This window comes from Oryctolagus cuniculus, chromosome 1 (genome assembly GCF_964237555.1).
Source record: "Oryctolagus cuniculus chromosome 1, mOryCun1.1, whole genome shotgun sequence".
NCBI classification, from domain to species: Eukaryota; Metazoa; Chordata; class Mammalia; order Lagomorpha; family Leporidae; genus Oryctolagus; species Oryctolagus cuniculus.
In genome coordinates, this window is record NC_091432.1 from 227,860,626 (window position 1) to 227,881,500 (window position 20,875).

General features: G+C 42.3%; 1 protein-coding gene across 10 annotated transcripts in view; it reads right to left on the reverse strand.

The window, feature by feature from the left end:
• DENND1A (DENN domain containing 1A) overlaps nt 1-20,875 on the reverse strand; it is a 558,482-nt gene that overhangs the window by 485,967 nt on the left and 51,640 nt on the right. For all 10 annotated transcript variants that reach the window (XM_070056538.1, XM_070056536.1, XM_070056525.1 and 7 more), the window contains exon 2: nt 17,879-17,949. In XM_070056538.1, coding sequence (XP_069912639.1) covers nt 17,879-17,920 — 42 coding nt within the window. In that variant the 5' untranslated portion in view covers nt 17,921-17,949. The remainder of the gene's footprint in view (nt 1-17,878; nt 17,950-20,875) is intronic.

Here is a 20,875-nt window from a genome sequence, read left to right on the forward strand (position 1 = left end):
GGCGATACCTTCAGCAAAGCTTTCTTTTTCTAATGAAAGCCTTAGAGCAGACCGCATGTTTTCAAGGTAACATAAAGAAGAAAATGCAAAATGTGTTGTGAAATAATACCAAAGAAGTTCAGAAGCTAAAATACAACTTCCTAAAGGTTTTTTTTTTTTTAAGTCTCCTAAGCATTTAAAACATGAGGTCTAGTTCCTGTTTCATACAGAGGTAACACTCTACTGTCCACACAGTCTAGCACCTTGCCGAACCCAAAGCAAATGCTCAAAGTATAGGTGGTTGTGTACAACACAAAGACAGACCTTGGGGAAATCAGTCTTTCCAGAAAGCTGAAGAGCTAAAGTTTTAAACACTGAAACTTAATCATTCTAGCTATCAATCTTTCCAAACTAGATTACACATCTCATTCTTTCTTGAAAAGAGGGTTTTAGATATAGCATTTGCTTGATGGCTGCAGGGGACACCTGCTTTCTGCTGCAGCACCATGTTTTGCTTTAAGAATGACTGCTACAGGATCCAGATGGCACTGACGGTCCTGCTCCCCACTGCACCTACACATACACACACATCTCCTCCTCCAGTCATCTTACAGGCACCTACCCAGAGTCATGGGATGGTTCATAGACGGATATATATACATATCTGGGATATATATATTCCAAATGGAGCCTATTACAGACATCTTAGGAACATGGCTCAAAATAGTCTAACACATTCTTTTTCCATTTGGGTGATTACATTGGCAGAATATAAATTTGGGTCTGTTAGTAGCCATCAATGCCATTATATAGGGAATGCTTGCCCAGAAATGAATCCAACTCAGGAGATAGAGAACCAGGAGATAAAATACAGCAAATCTCTGAAAACATGAGTAGAAGATCTAGATCTGGCAAGACTCAAAGGCTCTGATACCACCACAGTGTTGGAAGCCAATAAATTCCTTCCCTTTTTTACTAATCAAATTAGATTCCATGGGGTTTCTATCATGTGCAATGAAAAGCATACTGATTATTGCAATGATTTAATGTCATCAACATGAATTGCTGTGCTGAGCAATAGAACACACAAAAAATTCCAAGAGTGTACAAATTTGTACTTATGGTACATGCTAAGAACTCTTCCATAAATATAGGACTCAAGGGCCGGCGCCGCGGGTCAATAGGCTAATCCTCCGCCTGCAGCGCCGGCACACCGGGTTCTAGTCCCGGTCGGGGCGCCGGATTCTGTCCCGGTTGCCCCTCTTCCAGGCCAGCTCTCTGCTGTGGCCCGGGAAGGCAGTGGAGGATGGCCCAAGTACTTGGGCCCTGTACCCCATGGGAGACCAGGATAAGTACCTGGTTCCTGCCTTCAGATCAGGATCAGCTCGGTGCGCCGGCTGCAGCGCGCTGGCCACGGCGGCCATTGGAAGGTGAACCAACAGCAAAGGAAGACCTTTCTCTCTGTCTCTCTCTCTCTCACTGTCCACTCTGTCAAAAAAAGAAAAAAAAAAAATATATAGGACTCAAGAATTAGCGAATGGACTCTGAGAAATCCACTCTGGCTGCTTACTTTTCCAAGCTTCTTGTTTTCCAGCCATGTTACACTGATAACAGTTGCTAAATAGAGTTCCACACAGACATGAACTCTTGTCTTAAACAAAAATAATGACTTAATGTAACACCTCAGGCCACACTGTGGGGCAGTAAGTTAAGTCACTGTCTGCAGTGCCAATGTCCCACATAGTTCAGTCCCAATTGCTCTACTTCTGATCCAGCTCCCTGCTAATGCACCTGGGAAGGAAGCAGAAGATGGTCCAAGTGCTTGGGCCCCTGCCACCCACCTGAGAAACCTGGATGGAGTTCCAGGTTTCTGGTGTTGGCCTGGCCCAACTCCAGCCTTTGCAGCCATTTGGGGAATGACCAGCAGATAAAGCTCACTTGTTCTCACTATTTCTGTAACGCTTGCAAATAAATAAATCTTTAAAAAGAATACTAGTAATTCAACAAACTCATTGATTTCAATGCAGCCCTAAGACTGGTATTTGAAGGGAATTTATTTTTAAGATTTTATTTACTGGGGTGGGCGCTGAGTGCCAGCATCCCATATGGGCATCAGTTAGAGTCCCCAATGCTCCACTTTAGATCCAGCTCTCTGCAATGGCCTGGGAAAGCAGTAGAAGATGGCCTAAGTCCTTAGGCCCCTGCACCCCCATAGAAGACCCAGAGTAAGCTCCTGGCTCCTGGCTTTGTATTGGCGCAGCTCTGGCTGTTGCAGCCAATTGGGGAGTGAACCAGCAGGTGGAAGACCTCTCTCTCGACCTCTCCTTCTCTTTCTGTATTAACTCTGACTTTCAAATAAATAAATCTTAAAAGAAAAAAAAGATTTTATGTATTTATTTGAAAGGCAGAGTTACAGAGAGGGAGAGACAAAGAGATTTTTTAAAAAATATTCAACAGGGACTGGCACTGTGGCACAATAGGTTAAGCCTCTACCTGCAGTGCCAGCATCCCAAATGGGTGCTAGTTCAAGTACTGGCTCCTCCACTTCCAATTCAGCCCCCTACTAATGACCTGGGAAAGCAGCAGAAGATGGGCCAAATGCTTGGGCACCCGCACCCACCTGGGAAGACCCAGAAGAAGCTCCTGGCTCCTGGCTTAGGATCAGCTCAGCTCCAGTCATTGCAGCCATTTGGAGGGTGAATCAGTGGATGGAAGACCTCTCTGTCTGTAACTCTGCCTCTCAAACAGATATATAATTCTTTAAAAAATAAAATAAATACGCATAGTTTTAAAAATAAAAAAAAAATTCAACAGGGGCCAGCATTGTGGCATAACGGGTAATGCTGCCACCTACAATCACATAAGGGGAATGGTTCGTGTCATGATTGTTCCACTTCCAATCCAACTCCCTGCCATAGGCCTGGGAAAATCAGCCAAAGATGGCCCAGGAGTTTGAGCCATCTATTAGGAAGAGTTGGCTGAAGCTCCTGGCTTCAACCTGGCTCAGCCCTCACCACTGTGGCCCTCTGGGGAGTTAATCTCTTTGTAACTCTTTCAAACAAATAAATAAATTGGGACCGGTGTTGTGGTGTAGCAGGTTAAGATACCGCCTGGAGTGCTGGCATCCCATAAGAGCACTGATTTGAGTCCCAATTGCTCCACTTCTGATCCAGCTCTCTGCTACGGCCTGGGAAAGCAGTGGAAGATGGTCCAAGTCCTTGGGCCCCTGCACCCACATGGGAGACCGGGAAGAAGCTCCTGGCTTCGGATCGGTGCAGCTCCGGCCATTGCGGCTAATTGGAGAGTGAACCAGGGAATGGAAGACCTCTCTCTGCCTCTCCTTCTCAGTGTAACTCTGACTTTCAAATAAATATATAAATCTTTAAAAAATAAATACATTTTTAAAAAATAATAATTCAACGAACCCATTGCTCACATGGATTTCAAAGTTTAACATATCAATGAATTCCTCGACCACCTGAAAAGCCAAAGACATGTGTACCACAAGCATAAGAAAAGAACCACACTGTCATGACTGAACCAAACATTATAAGACTGCCATATAATTTATACCAAGATGGCCCCTGAATTGGACAGTTTAGTAACAAGAAAAAAATCTGGAGTTTGCTTCAAATAACTAAGCAATCAGAAAAGACAATATATGGGTCATTTAGTTACTTCCTAAGAACAGCAATTCAAACTCAATTTGAATCGCCAGTATAGGATAAGAAGAAGAATGAGCTTAAAGTAAGGATATGCAATTAATGAAATTCAAAGTGTGACCTCAGTAGAGAAAGGAAAAGTGACATAGGTCTATGGGAGATTTGAAGATACAAAATGCTCTATTTCTTAGGTTGAGGAGTGGGTATATGCAAATCAAAACCACAATGAGGTTTCACTGCACCCACGTTAGAATGGCTCTCATCCTGAAATCAAAAAACAACAAATGCTGGCAAGGATGTGGAGAAAAGTGTACCCTAATCAATGTTGGTGGGAATGTAAACTGGTGCAGCCATGTGGAAGACAGTATGGAGATACCTCAGGAAGCTGAATATAGGCCTACCATATGACCCAGCCATCTCACCCCTAGGAATTTACCCAAGGAAAAGGAAATCAGCATATGAAAGAGTTATCTGTATCTCCATGTTCACTGAAACTCAATTTACAATAGCTAAGATATGGAATCAACCCAGATGTTCATCAACTGAAGACTGGATAAAGAAATTATGGTATGCATACACTACAGAATACTATACAATGATAAAAAATGAAATCCTGCCATTTGTAACAAAATGGATGCAACTGGAAACATTGTACTTAATGAAATAAGAGTCACAAAAAGACAAATACCATATGTTATCTCTGATCTGTGGTAATAGAGAACCTAAAAGGCAATGTATAGGAACGAAACTGACACTTTGTGATGTGATGATTTTGAACAGTCTCTGTCTTAAGAGTTGAGGAACTTTTTTTGTTTTGTTTTGCTTTGTTTTCTTTATACTATTCGGTGAACTCTCTACTTAGTATAGGGTTAATCTTATGTGTATAAAATTAATTAGAAATAGATCTTTGTAAAAAATCAAACTAGGGATGGGAGACAGAGGAGGTAGAAGGGTGGGGGTGTGAGTGGAAAGAATCATAGCGTTCCCAAATTTGCATATATGAAATTTTTATTCCTTAAATAATTTTTTTAAAAAAGACAATATGGTATATGTACAGTATTGAAAACTACTCAGCCAAAAAAAAAAAAAATCCTTTCTCTTACAACAAAATGGATGCAACTGGAAAACATTTTTTTTTTTAGACAGGTAGAGTTACAGACAGTGAGAGAGAGACAGAAAGGTCTTCTTTCCGTTGGTTCACTCCCCAAATGGCTGCTACGGCCAGCAAGTTGCGCCGATCCGAAGCCAGGAGCCAGGTGCTTCCTTCCTCCTGGTCTCCCATGCAGGTGCAGATGCCCAAGCACTTGGGCCATCCTCCACTGCCTTCCTGGGCCACAGCAGAGAGCTGGACTAGAAGAGGAGTAACCGGGACTACAACCTTGTGCCCATATGGGATGCTGGCGCTGCAGGTGGAGGATTAACCAAGTAAGCCATGGCACCGGCCCCTTGGAAACCATTTTTCTTAGTGAAAAAAAATCACCACCACTCCCCAAAGAAATGTTAGTATTTAAAATCCTTTTCTTTCTCTCACTGTCTACTCTGTCAAAAAAAATAATAATAAAATAAAAATAAAATAAAATCCTTGACTTCTCCTGTATTTTAAGGTGATGATGCAATTAACACATACCAAAGTAACTTTGCCATTAAAAAATCTGAATCCTAATAAGTAGATCATTTTCCAATGATTAAAGTAGATGTCTAAAAAGTAAGAAAAAGAACAAAAAAAGAAGATACAAAATGTTCCATTTTCTAGGCTGAGGAGTGGATATATGCATATTCATTTATTTTTTAAAACTGTAAATATACAAATAATTTGGGCAAGAGTTTTCATAAATTTCCTTAAAAGAAAAAAAAATCCCAACTTCGTCTTTTAGACAAGTCACTTCCTATCTCTAAGCTTTAACTACTCAGTACTTGAGGATCTACGATATGCAGGTACTGTTGTAGCTACCAAAATATACAGGTACAAGCAAGACATGATTTCTGCCCTCTAGAGCCCTATGTTTCTTACCCATATAACAGGGTAATAATAATACTTCTTACTTCATTACATGGTGGGCAAAATTTATTACAGTGAATTCTTACCAGGCTCACCTCTAGTTTACAGAAATAATCATTATCATAGCAATCTTGAGGGGAAAAAAAAGAAGACAAGGTACAGTATAATTCTGAAAGTTGTACCTGCCTAGTTTTTAAGATTCACTTATATATTTACATATGTATTGACTTTAAAGGCAGAGTGACAAAGTCGGGGAGGGGGTGGGAAGAAGGGGGAGGCTGGAGACAAGCAGAGAGAAAGAGATCTCCCATCAGCTGGTTCACTCCTGGGCCATACCAACACCATGAGCCAGGAACTCGCTCAGGGTCTCCAACATGGGTGGCAGGGATTCGCGCACCCAGGCCACCAATCCTGCCACTAATCCCAGGAGCATTAACAAGACGCTCTATTGGAAGCACAGTGTAGCCAGGACTAGAAGCAGGTGCTCTCACATGGGATGCAATTATCCCCAGTGGCAGCTTAACCAACTGCACCACAACACCTGCCCCAGGACCTGATTTCTTTTTTTAATTAATTTTGTGTTAAGAATTATTTATTTGAGGGGCCGGCACCATGGCTTACTTGGTTAATCCACCTGAGGCGCCGGCATCCCATATGGGCGCTGGTTCTAGTCCCGGTTGCTCCTCTTCCGGTTCAGCTCTCTGTTGTGATCTGGGAGGACAGTGGAGGATGGCCCAAGTGCTTGGGCCCCTGCACCCGCATGGGAGACCAGAGAGAAGCACCTGGCTCTTGACTTCAGATTGGTGCAGCGCCGGCCTTGGCAGCCATTTGGGGAGTAAACCAACGGAAGGAAGACCTTTCTGTCTCTCTCTCTCTCACTGTCTATAACTCCATCTGTCAAATAAATAAATAAAATCTTTTAAAAAAATTATTTATTTGAAAGCAAAGTAACAGAGATGGAGAAACTGAAAGAGAAAGACATCTTACACCTGCTGGTTTACTTCCCAAATGGCCGCAACAGCCTGGGCTGGGCCAGACTGAAGCCAGAAGCCCAGAACTCCATCCAGGTCTCCTACTGGGGTGGCAGGGACCCAAGTACTTGGGCGATCATCTACTGCTTTCCCAGGCACATTAGCAGGGAGCTCAATTAAAAATGGAGCAGGCAGAACTCAAACCAGTGTTTCAATATAAGATGCTAGTGTTACAATTGATGGGTTAACCACAGCACCACAATACCAGTCCATCATCTGACTTTTTAAAGCCTGTTTTAAAAGTACAAGATGAGTTTCCATGCTTCTATTGCAAACAAGATTTTTTTCTAGGGTCCAGTGTTATAGTGTAGTGGGTAAAGCCGCCACCTGAGACCTGGCATTCATTCCATATAAGCCCCAGTTTGTGGCCTCGATTCAGGTCCTGGCTATTCCACTTCCAATCCAGCTCCCTGCTAATGGCCTGGGAAAAGCAGAAGATGGCCCACGTGCTTGGGTCCCTGCCACCCACGTGGGAGACCTGGAAGAAGCTCCTGGCTCCTGGCTTCAGCCTGGCCCAGCCAACTGGAGAGTGAACCAGCAGACAGAAGCTCTAGATCTCTCTGACTCTCTCTCTCTCCCCCAACTGCAGAATGAACCAGCAGATGGAAGATCTCTCTCTTACTGACTTTCAAATAAATAAATCTTCTTTCAAATAAATAAATAAATCTTTAAAAAAAACAAAGAAAAAAGATTTTCCTAACTGGTATGTCAGGTACTTACAGCCTGGAAAAATTTAAAAAGTCTATTTAATAACTCATGTCTTTTAGGTGAGTGGCAATTTGTCTTAACTGATCTACTAAGAATCAGGATCCATACTTTAATACTCAATAAGATGGATTCATTTTAACTGGAAAATTAAAAGGAAAAAAAAAAAAGAAATGTTGAAGTAATAGTTCTGACTCATCAAAAAACTACGAATCGGGGTCGGTGCTGTAGTGCAGCAGGTTAAAGCCTCAGCCTGCAGCACTGGCATCCCATATGGGCACCGGTTGGTGTCCCAGCAGCTCCACTTCCGATCCAGCTCTCTGCTATGGCCTGAGAAAGCAGTAGAAGATAGCCCAAGTCCTTGGGCCCCTGAACCCGCATGGGAGACCTGGAAGAAGCTCCAGGTTCCTGGCTTCAGATCAGCTCAGCTCTGGCTGTTTCGGTCATTTAGGGAGTGAACCTGCAGAATGGAAGACCTCTCTGGCCAGCACTGCGGCTCAGTAGGCTAATCTTCCGCCACTACTCCATGTTCTAGTCCCAGTTAGGGAGCTGGTTCTGTCTCGGTTACTCCTCTTCCAGTCCAGCTCTCTGCTGTGGCCCAGGAAGGCAGTGGAGGATGGCCCAAGTGCTTGGGCCCTGCACCCATTTGGGAGACCAGGAGGAAGGAAGCACCTGGCTCCTGGCTTCGGATCAGCGCAGCGCCATTTAAAAAAAAAAAAAAAAAAAAAGACCTCTCTGCCTCTCCTTCTCTGTGTAACTCTTTCAAATAAGTAAAAAATAATTCTTAAAAAAAAAAAAAAAAGAAACTAAGAATCCCTTGTACCACACATGAATAAAACCTCCTCTCCCCTGATTTTCTGCACAAGCCAGATTTCTATTCCCTCATATTAATGTTACCTGACTAAGCACCAAATGTGCAGCTAATATTAGGTAAAATTATTTTTTGGAAGATGCCACAGGATTGAGGATGAAACATGGCTCTACAACTTGGTGTTATTCAGCCTGGGGAAGTTAACCTCTTTGATCCTCAGTTTCTTAAACCTATTTTTAGAGTGTTTTTCAAGGCTGAAGAAAGTAAACAAGGCCAGCATTGTGGGGCAGCAGGTTAGCTAGCACTACAATGCCAGCATCCCAAGTCACAGTTCAGGTCCCAGTCCCAGCTTCCTGCTCATGTGCCTGGGAAGGCAGCAGAGTCATAGCAAGCTTCAAGAATGGTAACAAACTACCATTTCTTGAGTGCCTAATACATCCCAGTCACTTTTCTTACTATTTTTTCAGATTATTTATTTGAAAGGCAAAGCAACGAAAAGGGAAAGAAACAGAGAGAAATCTTTCATCCACTGGTTCACTGCCCAGATCAGGTCAAAGTCGGGAGATCTACCCAGGTATCATACAGGGGTGGCAGGGGACCAAACACTTGAGACATCTGCTGCTGCCTTTCCAGGAGTATTAGCAGGGAGCTGGATTGGAAGTGGAGCACCCAGGACTCAAACCACCACCACTTGGGATGTCAGCAACTGCAGGCAGCGGCTTAATCCACTGTGCCACAATGCCTGCCCTAAAAGACTTTTTTAAAGACATTTATTTATTTATCTGAAAATCAGAGTTACACAGAGAGAGAAGGAGAGGCAGAGAAAGAGGTCTTCCATCTGCTGGTTCACTCTCCAGTTGGCTGCAACGGCCGGAGCTCCACCAATCTGAAGCCAGGAGCCAGGAACTTCTTTCTGGTCTCCCATTTGGGTTCAGGGACCCAAGGACTTGGGCCATCTTCCACTGCTTTCCCAGGCCACAGCAGAGAGCTGGATTGGAAGTGGAGCAGTCAGGACTCAAATGGGCGCCCATACAGGATTGCTGGCAATGCAGGCGGCGGCTTTACTTGCTACACCACAGCGCCAGCCCCAAAAGTCATGTTTTTTAAATGCTGACTAATGCTGGGCATCCACTGTGACCACAGATTCAGGGGAAGCTCCCTGACCACAAATACAATCCCATGAAATGAAAGCAAAGTCCAAAGTAATAAATCTTGCTCTGAATACCCCAAAGACATAGTTTTCTTTAGGATACCACTAATACAGAAACACAGTCATTTAAGATAGATTTTAAAGTTGTTTTGTTTTGAAGGTTGTGGCTCAATACCAGAGTAGGTGAAAAACTCAGCTACCAAAAGACCATGCCCCACACATTCCCTTCTCGGAGTTCCCACAAAAGGTTTCTCAAGTTGACCAGCTCCTCCTTTTTACCAAGTGGCCATTGGGCTAATACATCCAAAACACTCTAATAGGAGCAGACACAGCGGGAAGCTAGCCTGCTGAGTGGCCCTGAAGAGCCAATGCCGCCACTCTCCAAGGGCTAAGCACCTTCCCGAGAAGAGCGCTAGCAGTGGGTTCTGGGATGCCAGCTGTACCGAGACACTGATGCTGGAAATGCATCCCAGAGTTTCTGCATGGCCAGTTTCACGGGACCTCGCAGGCAGATCTGTCTTGCAAGAGCACCCTCTTCTGAGACCTTGTATCACACGGGCAGAATTCAACCTTGGCAGCTTTGGTTTCCTGCGATCCTGACAGGAAGGTAGGTTCCTGAACAAATATACCAATTAGAGTACACAAAAAAGAATGTGACAAAAAAGATTTAAAATCTTAAGGACAAAGTAGATCAAAGATCTACTCAGAATGGTCCAGTTTCTTCATAAAGCATCAAAATCAAATACTTAAGTGACAGGCAAGATGTCTGCTGGCATCACTCACTGGAAAGTCCTGGAAACAATCTAAAGATCTAATTATAGTAAACATAGCACATAAACTCAATATCACAATTCACAGCAACTAAAAGGACTTTCATAAGCCAGTATTAATTATTTTAGGGAAAGCTTAATGATTAACTGGGAGAAGAAAACAGAATACATACATAGTAAGAGTTTGGAAAAAGTGTATGTATTTACAGACACACACACAGAGGAAATAAATATATCAAAACATTAACAGTAGTTACCACTAAGTAGTTTTTCTCTATGATTTTTTAAGTTTTTAAATTTTATATATACTCTACAACTCATCAGAAAACAACCTAATAATTTAAAAATAGAAAAACACACATACCATGATAATCTGCCAATATATATTCAATAACTTGAAAAAAATTTTAGTATACATTTTTAATTTGCAATGAGAACATACCACAGTACAAGAAAAATTTTAAGAATGAAATGCCCAAAGAAGTTTATAGAACAAAATGTATACCAAATCCTCCAATTAAAGACCCGTGAAGCAGTTTCAGTGCTTTCTAACCCACCTTCTCACAGCAGGGAATTAACCCTTCTAGGTGGAGGCAGCAAACTTCAAAGAGCCGATTATGCCTAGACTCTAGTACTGTGTAAAGTGGGTAAAGTTTATATCTATGAAGGCTCAGATACTGTGGCACAGATCGGAGATGAAGATGCAAGGAACAAGGACTAACTGAAAGGTAGAGTCTTCATAATCATCTAAAATAGCAAAAATAATGTCTTAAGTAATATCATAAAAAGGCAAGCAGGAAAAGTTTTAATAAAAGCAAATAAGAAAATGTAGAAGCAGACAAAAGCAATCTAAAAATCAAAGACTGACAGTGGTAACAGCAAGGAGGAAATCTGACCAGTTCCAAAGAAAGCAAGTGGAGATCACTGGGAAGCGTTCCATTCAGTGTTGGGGTCTTAACACGATTTATAAGTAGAACTGGGAGGTCACAGGTTTCTTCTAGGGACTTCATGAGAGTCTCTTCAGAGCACAGAACTTGGGAGGGAAGCTTTATAATGCATACTTTTACTAGCATAGACATCAAAAGCAATCAGCAGAAGAAAGAACCATCCTTAAAGTTTAGTAATATCTCTTACCAGCCTTTCTCAAATCTGGCAACTTTTTACCATGAGGTAATTTTTCAATTATGATCTGAAGTACTTAATCACTTTATAAAATATGTTTTAGGGAAAGGTGCAGCATATTTTAGTAACCCAGTTTTATTTAGCTTCCCAATTTTTAAAAATCACAGATGAGAAACCAAATTTAGAGTTTAACTTTTCTGGATATGAATCATGTAATAGAAAACTAAGACCTTCAGTAGATTAAAGACTTAAATGTAAAAGATGCAACAATAGATCTCTTAGAATAAAATATCAGAAACATGCTTACATCTGCAAGAAAATATCAATAAATTATACTATAGTAAAACCAAGAAGTTTTGATCAAAGACACCATAAGTGAAAGACAAACAAAAGAGAAGATATTTGCCACACATATAACCAGATAGTAATACATAAAGAATGTGTTACTAACCAATCAGGAAAAGGTATAAAACTCAATCTTAAAAATGAGCAAGATACTTGAACAGGCACTTTGTAAAAGTAGATATTCAAGAGGCCAGAGGGCATATGAAAGAGTGCTCAATCTCATTAGTCAGAAAAATACAAATAAAACTCCTGCATAACTATCAGGTTAGCCAAAGTTAATCCTGATGGATGAAATCACAGAACAATAAGGACTACCAAATGCTGCAGGTGGGACCGTAGAATAACATAATCAACTGGAAAACAGTTTAACATGATCCAGTAATTAGATGTTATAAATCCTGTGGAAATGTACGCTTTTGTGCAACAGGGTTTATGTATAAGAAAGATCACAACAGCATGGCCTGTAATAGCTAAAAGCTGCAAACTTCAAATGTTGTCAGTAGTAGAATGGATAACTAATGATACACATAACTCTACAACATATTATACAGAAAGGAAACTGAATGGCTGCAATTAAATACAACATACAGTATCCTTACAAACATAATCAAGAAAAAAAAAAAAACAGCAAAACTACATTCAGAACAATTGTATTTAGGGGAGGACACTGGCCTAGTGGTTCAGATGCCCACATCTCACATGGTAGTACTGGGGTTCAATAGCCAGCTCCAGCTCAACTGCAGCTTCCTTCCACACAGACCCTGGGAAGCAGCAGGTGACGGCTCAAGTACCTGGGTCCAGGTCACCTGCCTGGAGGCTTGGATTGAGCTCCCAGTTCCTGGTTTTAGCCCTACTCTGGCTAGGCCATTGCAGGTGTTTGGAGGAATGAACCAGTGGATAGGGGAGGAGGCAGTGTTGTGGTAGGTTAAACATGCCACCTATAGTACCTGCATCCTGCCCACAGCACCAGTCTGTGTCCCAGCTGCTCCACTTCCAATCTAGCTCCCTGCTAACAATCCAAGCGTTTGGTCCCCTGCCACTCACTTGAGAGACCTGGAAGAAGCTCCTGGCTCCCAGCTTTGGCCTGGCCTAACCCTGGCCGTTGTGGCCATCTGGGGAGTAAGCCAGTGAACAGAAGACCTCTCTCTCTCTCTCTCCGTCTCTCCCTCTGTTAACTCTTTCAGATAAATAAATAAATATTAAACAACAAAAAATCATCAAGAGGGGAGTACTCTCTCACTCTTGAATAAGTTTTATTTATATAAAATTCAGAAACAACTAAATTATATTTTTCAAAGATATATGTTTGTAGTAAAACTATAATGAGAAACAAAGAAATGATTATGTTAAAAATCAGAATAGTAATTACCTCTGGAGAAAGAAAGGCAGGGGCCCCTGGGGTGATGGGCAAGCCTACCTCTAACATTTACAGGGCTCAGCAATTATACAAATGCAGACCACAGGCCATGTGTCTAGATACTTGAAATTATAAAACAAGTTGGGGCCAGAGCTATGGCATAGCTAGTAAAGCCACTGCCTGCAGTGCCAGCATCCCGTTTGGGAGCCAGTTCAAGATCCGCCTGTTCCATTTATGATCCAGCTCTCTGCTATGGCCTGGGAAAGCAGTAAAAGATGGCCCAAGTGATTGGGTCCCTGTACCCATGTGGAAGACCCAGAAGAAGCTTCTGGCTCCAGGCTTCAGATCAGCTCAGCTCCAGCCATTGTGGCCATTTGGGGAGTGAACCAGTGGATAGAAGATCTCTCTCCCTCTCTCTCTCTGCGTCTCTGTAATTTGCATTTCAAATAAATAAAATCTTTTTAAAAAAATTTATAAAACAAGCTTACAAATGATTAAATATGTTCCATACTCCTATCATGACAAACATATCTTTAGAACTTCCTGGAAGGCCATATTCATAGTCAGAATTTTTGGATTCCCTAGAGTTCCCAATGCGAAAGTGGTGGTGCAGGAGAACCTGACCTCTGGCTCACTTTCCATTGCTCCCTTCTGCATCCTGCTCTAAATGGAACAAACCTGACATTCAAGCGTGGAGTTGACTTCCTTACAAATCTGAGCTCTATTTCAAACTCTACTCCCCACCAACAGTGTCCCTTCAGTCAACCCACAGGCCTGGGTGTGTACCCACTAGCAGCACAGTTTTATCCTCAGGATGATAGGCGCCAGAGGAGAGATTCACACAGGCTCTAGAAATAAAATCACAGTTTTGGGGCAAGGAATTCTGAGTCCCATGGAATGGGGCACTGTCAGAGGATGGTCAAGGCAGCTCCCTCTAAATCACTAGGCCAGGGAAGAGGTACTAGGGGCCAGGACTCATATTTCCACAGGACCAGCAACATTCTATTTTTTAGTCTGGATAGTAGTGACATAGCCATCACTCTATAATAATTTGTTAAACCATACACATAGGCCGGCGCCACCACAGCTCAATAGGCTAATCCTCCGCCTGCAGCGCCGGCACACCGGGTTCTAGTCCTGGTCGGGGCGCCGGATTCTGTCCTGGTTGCTCCTCTTCCAGGCCAGCTCTCTGCTGTGGCCTGGGAAGGCAGTGGAGGATGGCCCAAGTACTTGAGCCCTAGCACCCGCATGGGAGACCAGGAGAAGCTCCTGGCTCCTGGCTTCAGATCAGCGTGGTGCGCCGGCTGTAGCGGCCATTGAAGGGTGAACCAACGGAAAAAAAAGGAAGACCTTTCTCTCTGTCTCTCTCTCTCACTGTCCATTCTACCTGTCAAAAAAAAAAAAAAAAAAAAAAAAAAAAAAACCATACACATAAGTTCCATGCAATTTTTCCATAAAGGGACAGATATCATGTACCCGAGGGGTCACTGTTGAGATGTTTCTGTCAAACATCCATAACCTGAAGCTCATCATGAGGAAGTCATTCAGACAAATTCATGGACTTTCTTCAAAACAAACTAAAATCTTCAAAAATCATGTCAGAAATGTCAAAGAAAGGACACAAAACCATTCCAGGCTAAATACCTATAAAAACTAAACATACTGCATAGTCTTGGATTGGGGTCTGGATCAGAGGAGAAAACATGGTAAAGGACACTACTGGGACAACTGACTAAACTGCAGTGTGAAAACTGGTCTTCCATCAATCCTAAATTTTCTGATTTCAGTAACTGTGCTAGGGTCATATAAGAAAATGTCCTTATCTAGAGAGATACATCCTGAAGGGGTGAAGGGTCATGTCTACAATATATTCTTAAATGGTTCAGCGAAAAGCACACTGCAGGGCAGGCATTGTGGCTCAGCAGGTTAAGCACCAACGGACATGCCTGCATCCTGTACCAGAGCATGGCTTTGAGTCCTGGCTACTCCCACTTCTGATCCAGCTTCCTGCTCCCGCATTCTAGGAGGCAGCAGATAACGAACAGCTCCGTACCCATGTGGGAGACCAGGATGGAGTTTCTGGCTCCTGGTTTTGGACTGGCCCCGTCCTAGACCTTGAAGGCATTTGGAGAGTAAACCAGTACATGGAAGCTCAAGAGCACACGTGTTCATGCATGCTTGCTCACTCCATTACTCTGCCTTTAAACCAGATGAACATAAATAAGTAAACTAAAAAAAGAAAAGGTATGTGTGTAGGGGTGTGTGTGTGTGTGTAGTGATAAGCAAACAAGGCAAAATACTAAACAACTGGTGAATCTAAGGAAAGGGAATATGCTGGACTATTGTAAACTTCTGAAATATTTTCAAAATAAAATTCAGATTAAAAAATAAACTTCAGCTGGCATTGTGGCATAGTGGGTTGGGCCACTGTCTGCAACACTGGCATCCCATATAGGTGCTGGTTCAAGTCCTGGTTGCTCCACTTCCTATCCAGCTCACTGCCAGTGCACCTGGGAAAGCAGCAGCAGATGGCCCAAGTGCTTGGGTCCCTGCACCCACAGGGAGATCCAGATGAAACTCCTGCCTCCTGGCTCCTGGCTTCAGCCTCACTCAGCCCTAGCCATTGTGGCCTTTTGAGGGATGGAACACCAGACAAAAGATCTTGCTCTCTATCTTTACCTCTCTACCTCTAACTCTGCTTTTCAAATAAATCCTAAAAAAATAAAGGGTCAAACGTGAAGGGAATTTCTGTGGGATAGAATGAAAACTTTCAATTTTGTTCATTCTTCCATCTCATCTGTACACTTTAAATTTTGTTTCATAATGAAAAACATTAACTTCAGCTTTGGGAGGAAAACTCCTTGAACATTAAAAAGAGGGAGACGCTGATAACTGTTAATGTTTTGTCCTTAAATCACAGCCATCATCATGCGGTTGCTCGGGGAAGTCAGCCCACACAACCGCTACTACACATTCACAGCTGGTAACGGATACTTCTAAACCCAGTGGTTGCCATGCATAACAAGAGCATGACTTAAAATGGATGCGAACTTTCTTCTTCTAGAACAACCGTAAATCTGTAATATGTTGCACGGCCTTCAAAATGTAACACAGGAGGTAGAGAACAGCTCACATCTGCTATTGAGGTTCATTCATTTTAATCAATATTGGTGACATTGTGCACAGCCCCGCAAAGTGACACGGAAAGATGTATGCAATGTGGTCAGTGCCCTCATGAAGGCAACTTAGAAGAGCAAAAAGGATTTACAACAAAAATGCTGGCTCCTAATGCTCAATAGCTATACAATCTTGGCAAGTTATTTCCCTTCTCTGAGATTCTGTTTTCTTATAAGCATAATAGGGATACCACCAAGCAATCTTTATGGCTTTTATGGTGGGGCCGGTGCTGTGGCAGAGTGGGTAAAGCTGCCACCTACAGTGCCAGCATCCCATAAGGGCGCCGGTTCAAAACCTGGCTGCTCTACTTCTAATCCAGCTCTCTGCTATGGGCTGGAAAAGCAGTAAAAGATGGCCTAACTGTGTGGGTCCCTGAACCCATATGGGAGACCTGGAAGAAGCTCCTAGCTCCCAGCTTCAGATCAGCGCAGCTCTCGCTGTTGTGGCCATTTGGGGAGTGAAACAGCAGACCAAAGACTTCTTTCTCTGTCTCTGCCTCTCTGTAACTCTGCCTTTCAAATAAATAAATCTTTAAGAAAAAAATAAAAGATTTGTTTGGTAAGGATTGACAATACAGATGCAAAGCATGGAGGATAACAGAACAACAGTCATTCAATAAAAGATAGTTGTGTGGGCTGGGAACATGGTGCAGTGACTTAAGATGCCACTCACGACTCCAGTACCCCATGTTGGAGAGGTAGTTTGAGTCTCCCTTCCAATCCAGCTCCCTGCTAATGTGTCTGGGAGAGCAACAGAACATGGCCCAAGTATTCAGATCACCCATATGGGAGATCTGGATGTTAATTCCTGCCTTGTAGCTTCAGCCTGGCCCCAGCCCTGACCAGTGTGGCTGCTTGGCAAGTGAACCAGTGGATGAAAAAATCTCTGTTTCTCCCTCTTTCTGTCACTCTGCCTTTCAAATAAACAAAATAAAATCTTAAATACATACATATATATATGTAGTAGTATTTATGATTATAACAATCCAATTAAAATAATAAAATCAAAATATGCTCCAAGTTGTAAAGACACTTAAGGCATAACTACTGTTGGAATCCTGATTACTCCAAATTCCCCATGCAAAATAAATTCACTCTCCCTAAACACCAACTGATACAGGTACGGTGTTTATGTATGTGGACCAAGCGTCCTTAACACACCCTTTAGTAAAATGCATCACTCTCAGGCAATGAAAACAAAAATCATAAAATTAATTTTCTCAATCAGGAAGAAATGAAGGTCAGGAATTGATACATACACAGCCTGCACAAAACACCCCAACCTCATCTAAGACACAGTAGTCCAGAAATACATATCCAAAAAGTTGAAGCTATATAACGCATATCCTTCAACTAATTCCCAACCTTCTTTAACCAGTAAACATAAAATCTTCTAAGTCAATTCCAAACATCTTGCAGTTTAGTTGTCAATATTCCCTTTTTATTATTCTGTAGCCTATAACTCAATTCTAAGCCTATCTCATTAGCAAGGTGACAACATTGCACAGCAGTTGACTTCCAGACATCTGTGAGACATAAATTCCAAGACCCAATGATTGCAGTGAATAAAGCCATGACAGGGACTGTTAATCCAACCTTTCACTGTACTTTTATTCTCCGTTCTTCCTAAGATGATGTGGCCGGGGTAAAAGGAAAAGACATTTAAACATACTTAAGAAAAAGAAACAGTTTATTACCCTGATTTGTATACTGGTATGGCTATGTCATACAATAAACAAATACACCACATTATAATAGAACATGCAAGTACCTGAAAGAGTGCCACCAGTCCTAGGATAGGCCACTTCAACATATACTTCAAACGTGGTCTCTGGATTTTGCCTACAAGAGAAACAGCTTAGGATTACTGACAAGAACTGAGGCAGCATGATACAGAACATGTGGGCTGTGGTACAGGCCATTGAAATTATTAACTTGAAATATTGAAAATTATTAACTTCATTGAAATTATTAACTCCACAACTTAATGGCCACAGAATTGTGGACAAGCTACTCAACGTCTCAAACACATCCTCCTAGTTTACAAAACAAAAGCACCTAACTAAAAGAAATATTGTAAAACTTCAAAACAAAAATACACAAAAAATGTCTAGGTACAATGCCTAGGCCAGCCATTACTACGTCCCTACAAATGTCATATTCTCCATTTCCACAGTCGGACCTCCAAAGCCAAGGGTAGAATTTTGAGGACATTAAGACCAAAGCAACACCAGCACAAAGAGCCTTTTCCCCCACATTCCAGGATAAAAACACTTACATGACAAAATTAACTCGCTTATTTACAAGTGTTAAAGACAAAAAGAAGAAGAGAAGCAGAATGCTGTCAATAGACTGTTGTGAGCCTGCAACACTGTTCTTACAAGGGGGCTTCATCTGCACAAAAATGGCAAGTATATGAATGCTTACTGCTGTTTTCCTTTAGCTTTTTATGTCATAAACATTTATAAGCTTTAAAAAGATCACAGCACTAACAGAATGCTAATGCTTATTAATTTGGGGTGAAAAATATTTTAATTATATTATCTCTGTATTTTCTCTTTAATTTCAAAACTATAACATAAACATTATTTCCAGCTGAAATGAAAATCATTAAACTAGGGCAGGTATTGTGGCGCAGTGGGTCAAGCTGCCACTTGGGACATCTGTATCTCATATAGAAGTGCCTATTTGAGTCCCTGCTGATGTGCCTGGAAAGCAGATGATGGCCCAAGTACTTGAGTCCCTGCCACCCAAGTGGGAGACCCCTGGGTCCTGGCTTCAGCCTGGCCCAGACTTGGCTGTTGTAGCCATCTGGGGAGTGAATCAACAAATGGAAGATCACTCTCTGCCTCTCTGTGAGGCAGTGAGCGAGTGAGCTCGAGCAAGCTTCCATCCACTGGTTCACTCCCCAAATGGCTGCAACAGTCAGGGTTGAGCCAGGCTGAAGCCAGGAACCAGGAGCCAGGAGCCAGGAGCTTCATCCAGGTCTCCTATGTAGGTGCAGGAGCCCAAATACTTGGGCATCTTCCACTGCTTTCCCAGGTGCATCAGCACGGAGCTAGGTTGGAAGTGGAAGAGCCAGGACTCAAACAGGTGCCCATATGGGATGTGGCAGCTTTACCAGCTATGCCACTGTAACAGCCCCCGAAATAAATCTTTTTTTAAAAAATCATTTAGCAAAAGAAAATGCAACACTTTAAACTTCTTAAAACTGAATTTCTTTGTAAACTTGACAACAAAGCTCAAGTAAAAAATGTTCTAAGCTGCCTAATCAAATCGAAGGGCTAATTTAAGTCCAGGAAATACTTTTTTTTTTTGCTCAGTTGAGCCTACTTTTCAAAAAATTCTCTTTCTTCTTCTCTCATATCACAATCCTGTGAAGTAGGTACGTCAGCCATTACTCTCCCTATGCAGGCGACAAAACCAAGGCAGCATCTAAGTTACTGTGTGTGATCCACAGCAAGTTAAAGATGTAGCCAGGACTCAGCTCATACCTCCTGACCTCCCAAATCCTGTTTCATTGATTTTAAGATGAATCTCACCTCCCCGCAACACAGTCACCTCTCCTACAACCTGAAGTAATTTTATAATCCAAAAGACAGCAATTTTTTTTTCTTGGTGCCACATGAAGTAATGGTACATCTCATAAAACAATAGCATCTTAAATTCAATAAAATGTGTTTAATACTCCCTCCTATTTCCTTAGGAGCAGAAAAACAACGTGTGTGTTGTGAGTAAAGGATCCACTTATTTCTCCTGTTACAGAAGAGAAGCGTGGGCTTTTGCTTTAAACAAGTGCCTACAGGGAAAAGAGTCGGTCGCTCTAAAATTCCAGGCATTTAAATATACCTTGTCAAACATAGTAATTTAAAAAAAAAAAAAATCAGACATAAATCACAGTATCTAACTTAAAAAACAAACAAGGAAAAAAGAGTTTCAAGAGAGCCTTGAAAAAATGCCACCACTGCCCCCCCCACCCCACCCAAGTGGGTGCAAAATGACCTACGAAGATTTTGGCACCAAACATTCAAAGAAAATACCACATGGAAACACTCCACTCATGAAAAAGACCTCCAGATAGAGCACTTGACAAATGAAAGGGATGTTCCGAGGTCGTCTCTCGTGAATAACAGGCAGTATATTCAGAGGAGCATCAGGAAGATTCCCTCCAAAACCTAAAAATCTCTCAAGTATATTTTGCAACTGGCTGAATCTCAGCCACTGGATTAAGTCAACAGCTCTGAAAAATGCTCCACCAGACCCCCGGGCTCCACAGAGGCTCTTCAGAGCTTCCACGCATTTTCTATCCAAATTTCCACTTGAAAAGCATTTGGTCTGGTGGTTAAGACACCAGTTAGGATGCCCACATATCTTTTTTTTTTTTCTAGAATTATTTTAGTTCTTTGAAAGAGTTACAGAGAGAGGTAGAGCCAGAGAGAGAGGTCTTCCATTCTTCTGGTTCACTCTCCCAGTGACCGCAACGGTCAGAGCTGAGCTGATCCCGAAACTTCCTCCAAGTCTCCCACATGGGTGCAGGGGCCCAAGGACTTGGGCCATCCTCCACTGCTTTCCCAGGCCATAGCAGAGAGCCGATCAGAAGAGGAGCAGCCGGGACTCGAACCGGTATGCCAGTGCTGCAGGCTGGGGCTTTAACCCACTGCGCCACAGCACCAGCCCCAGGATGGCCACATTTCATACCAGAATGACTGCTGGCATTTGGGGAGTGAACCAGCAGATAGGAACTCTGTCTCTATTAAAAAAAAAAAAA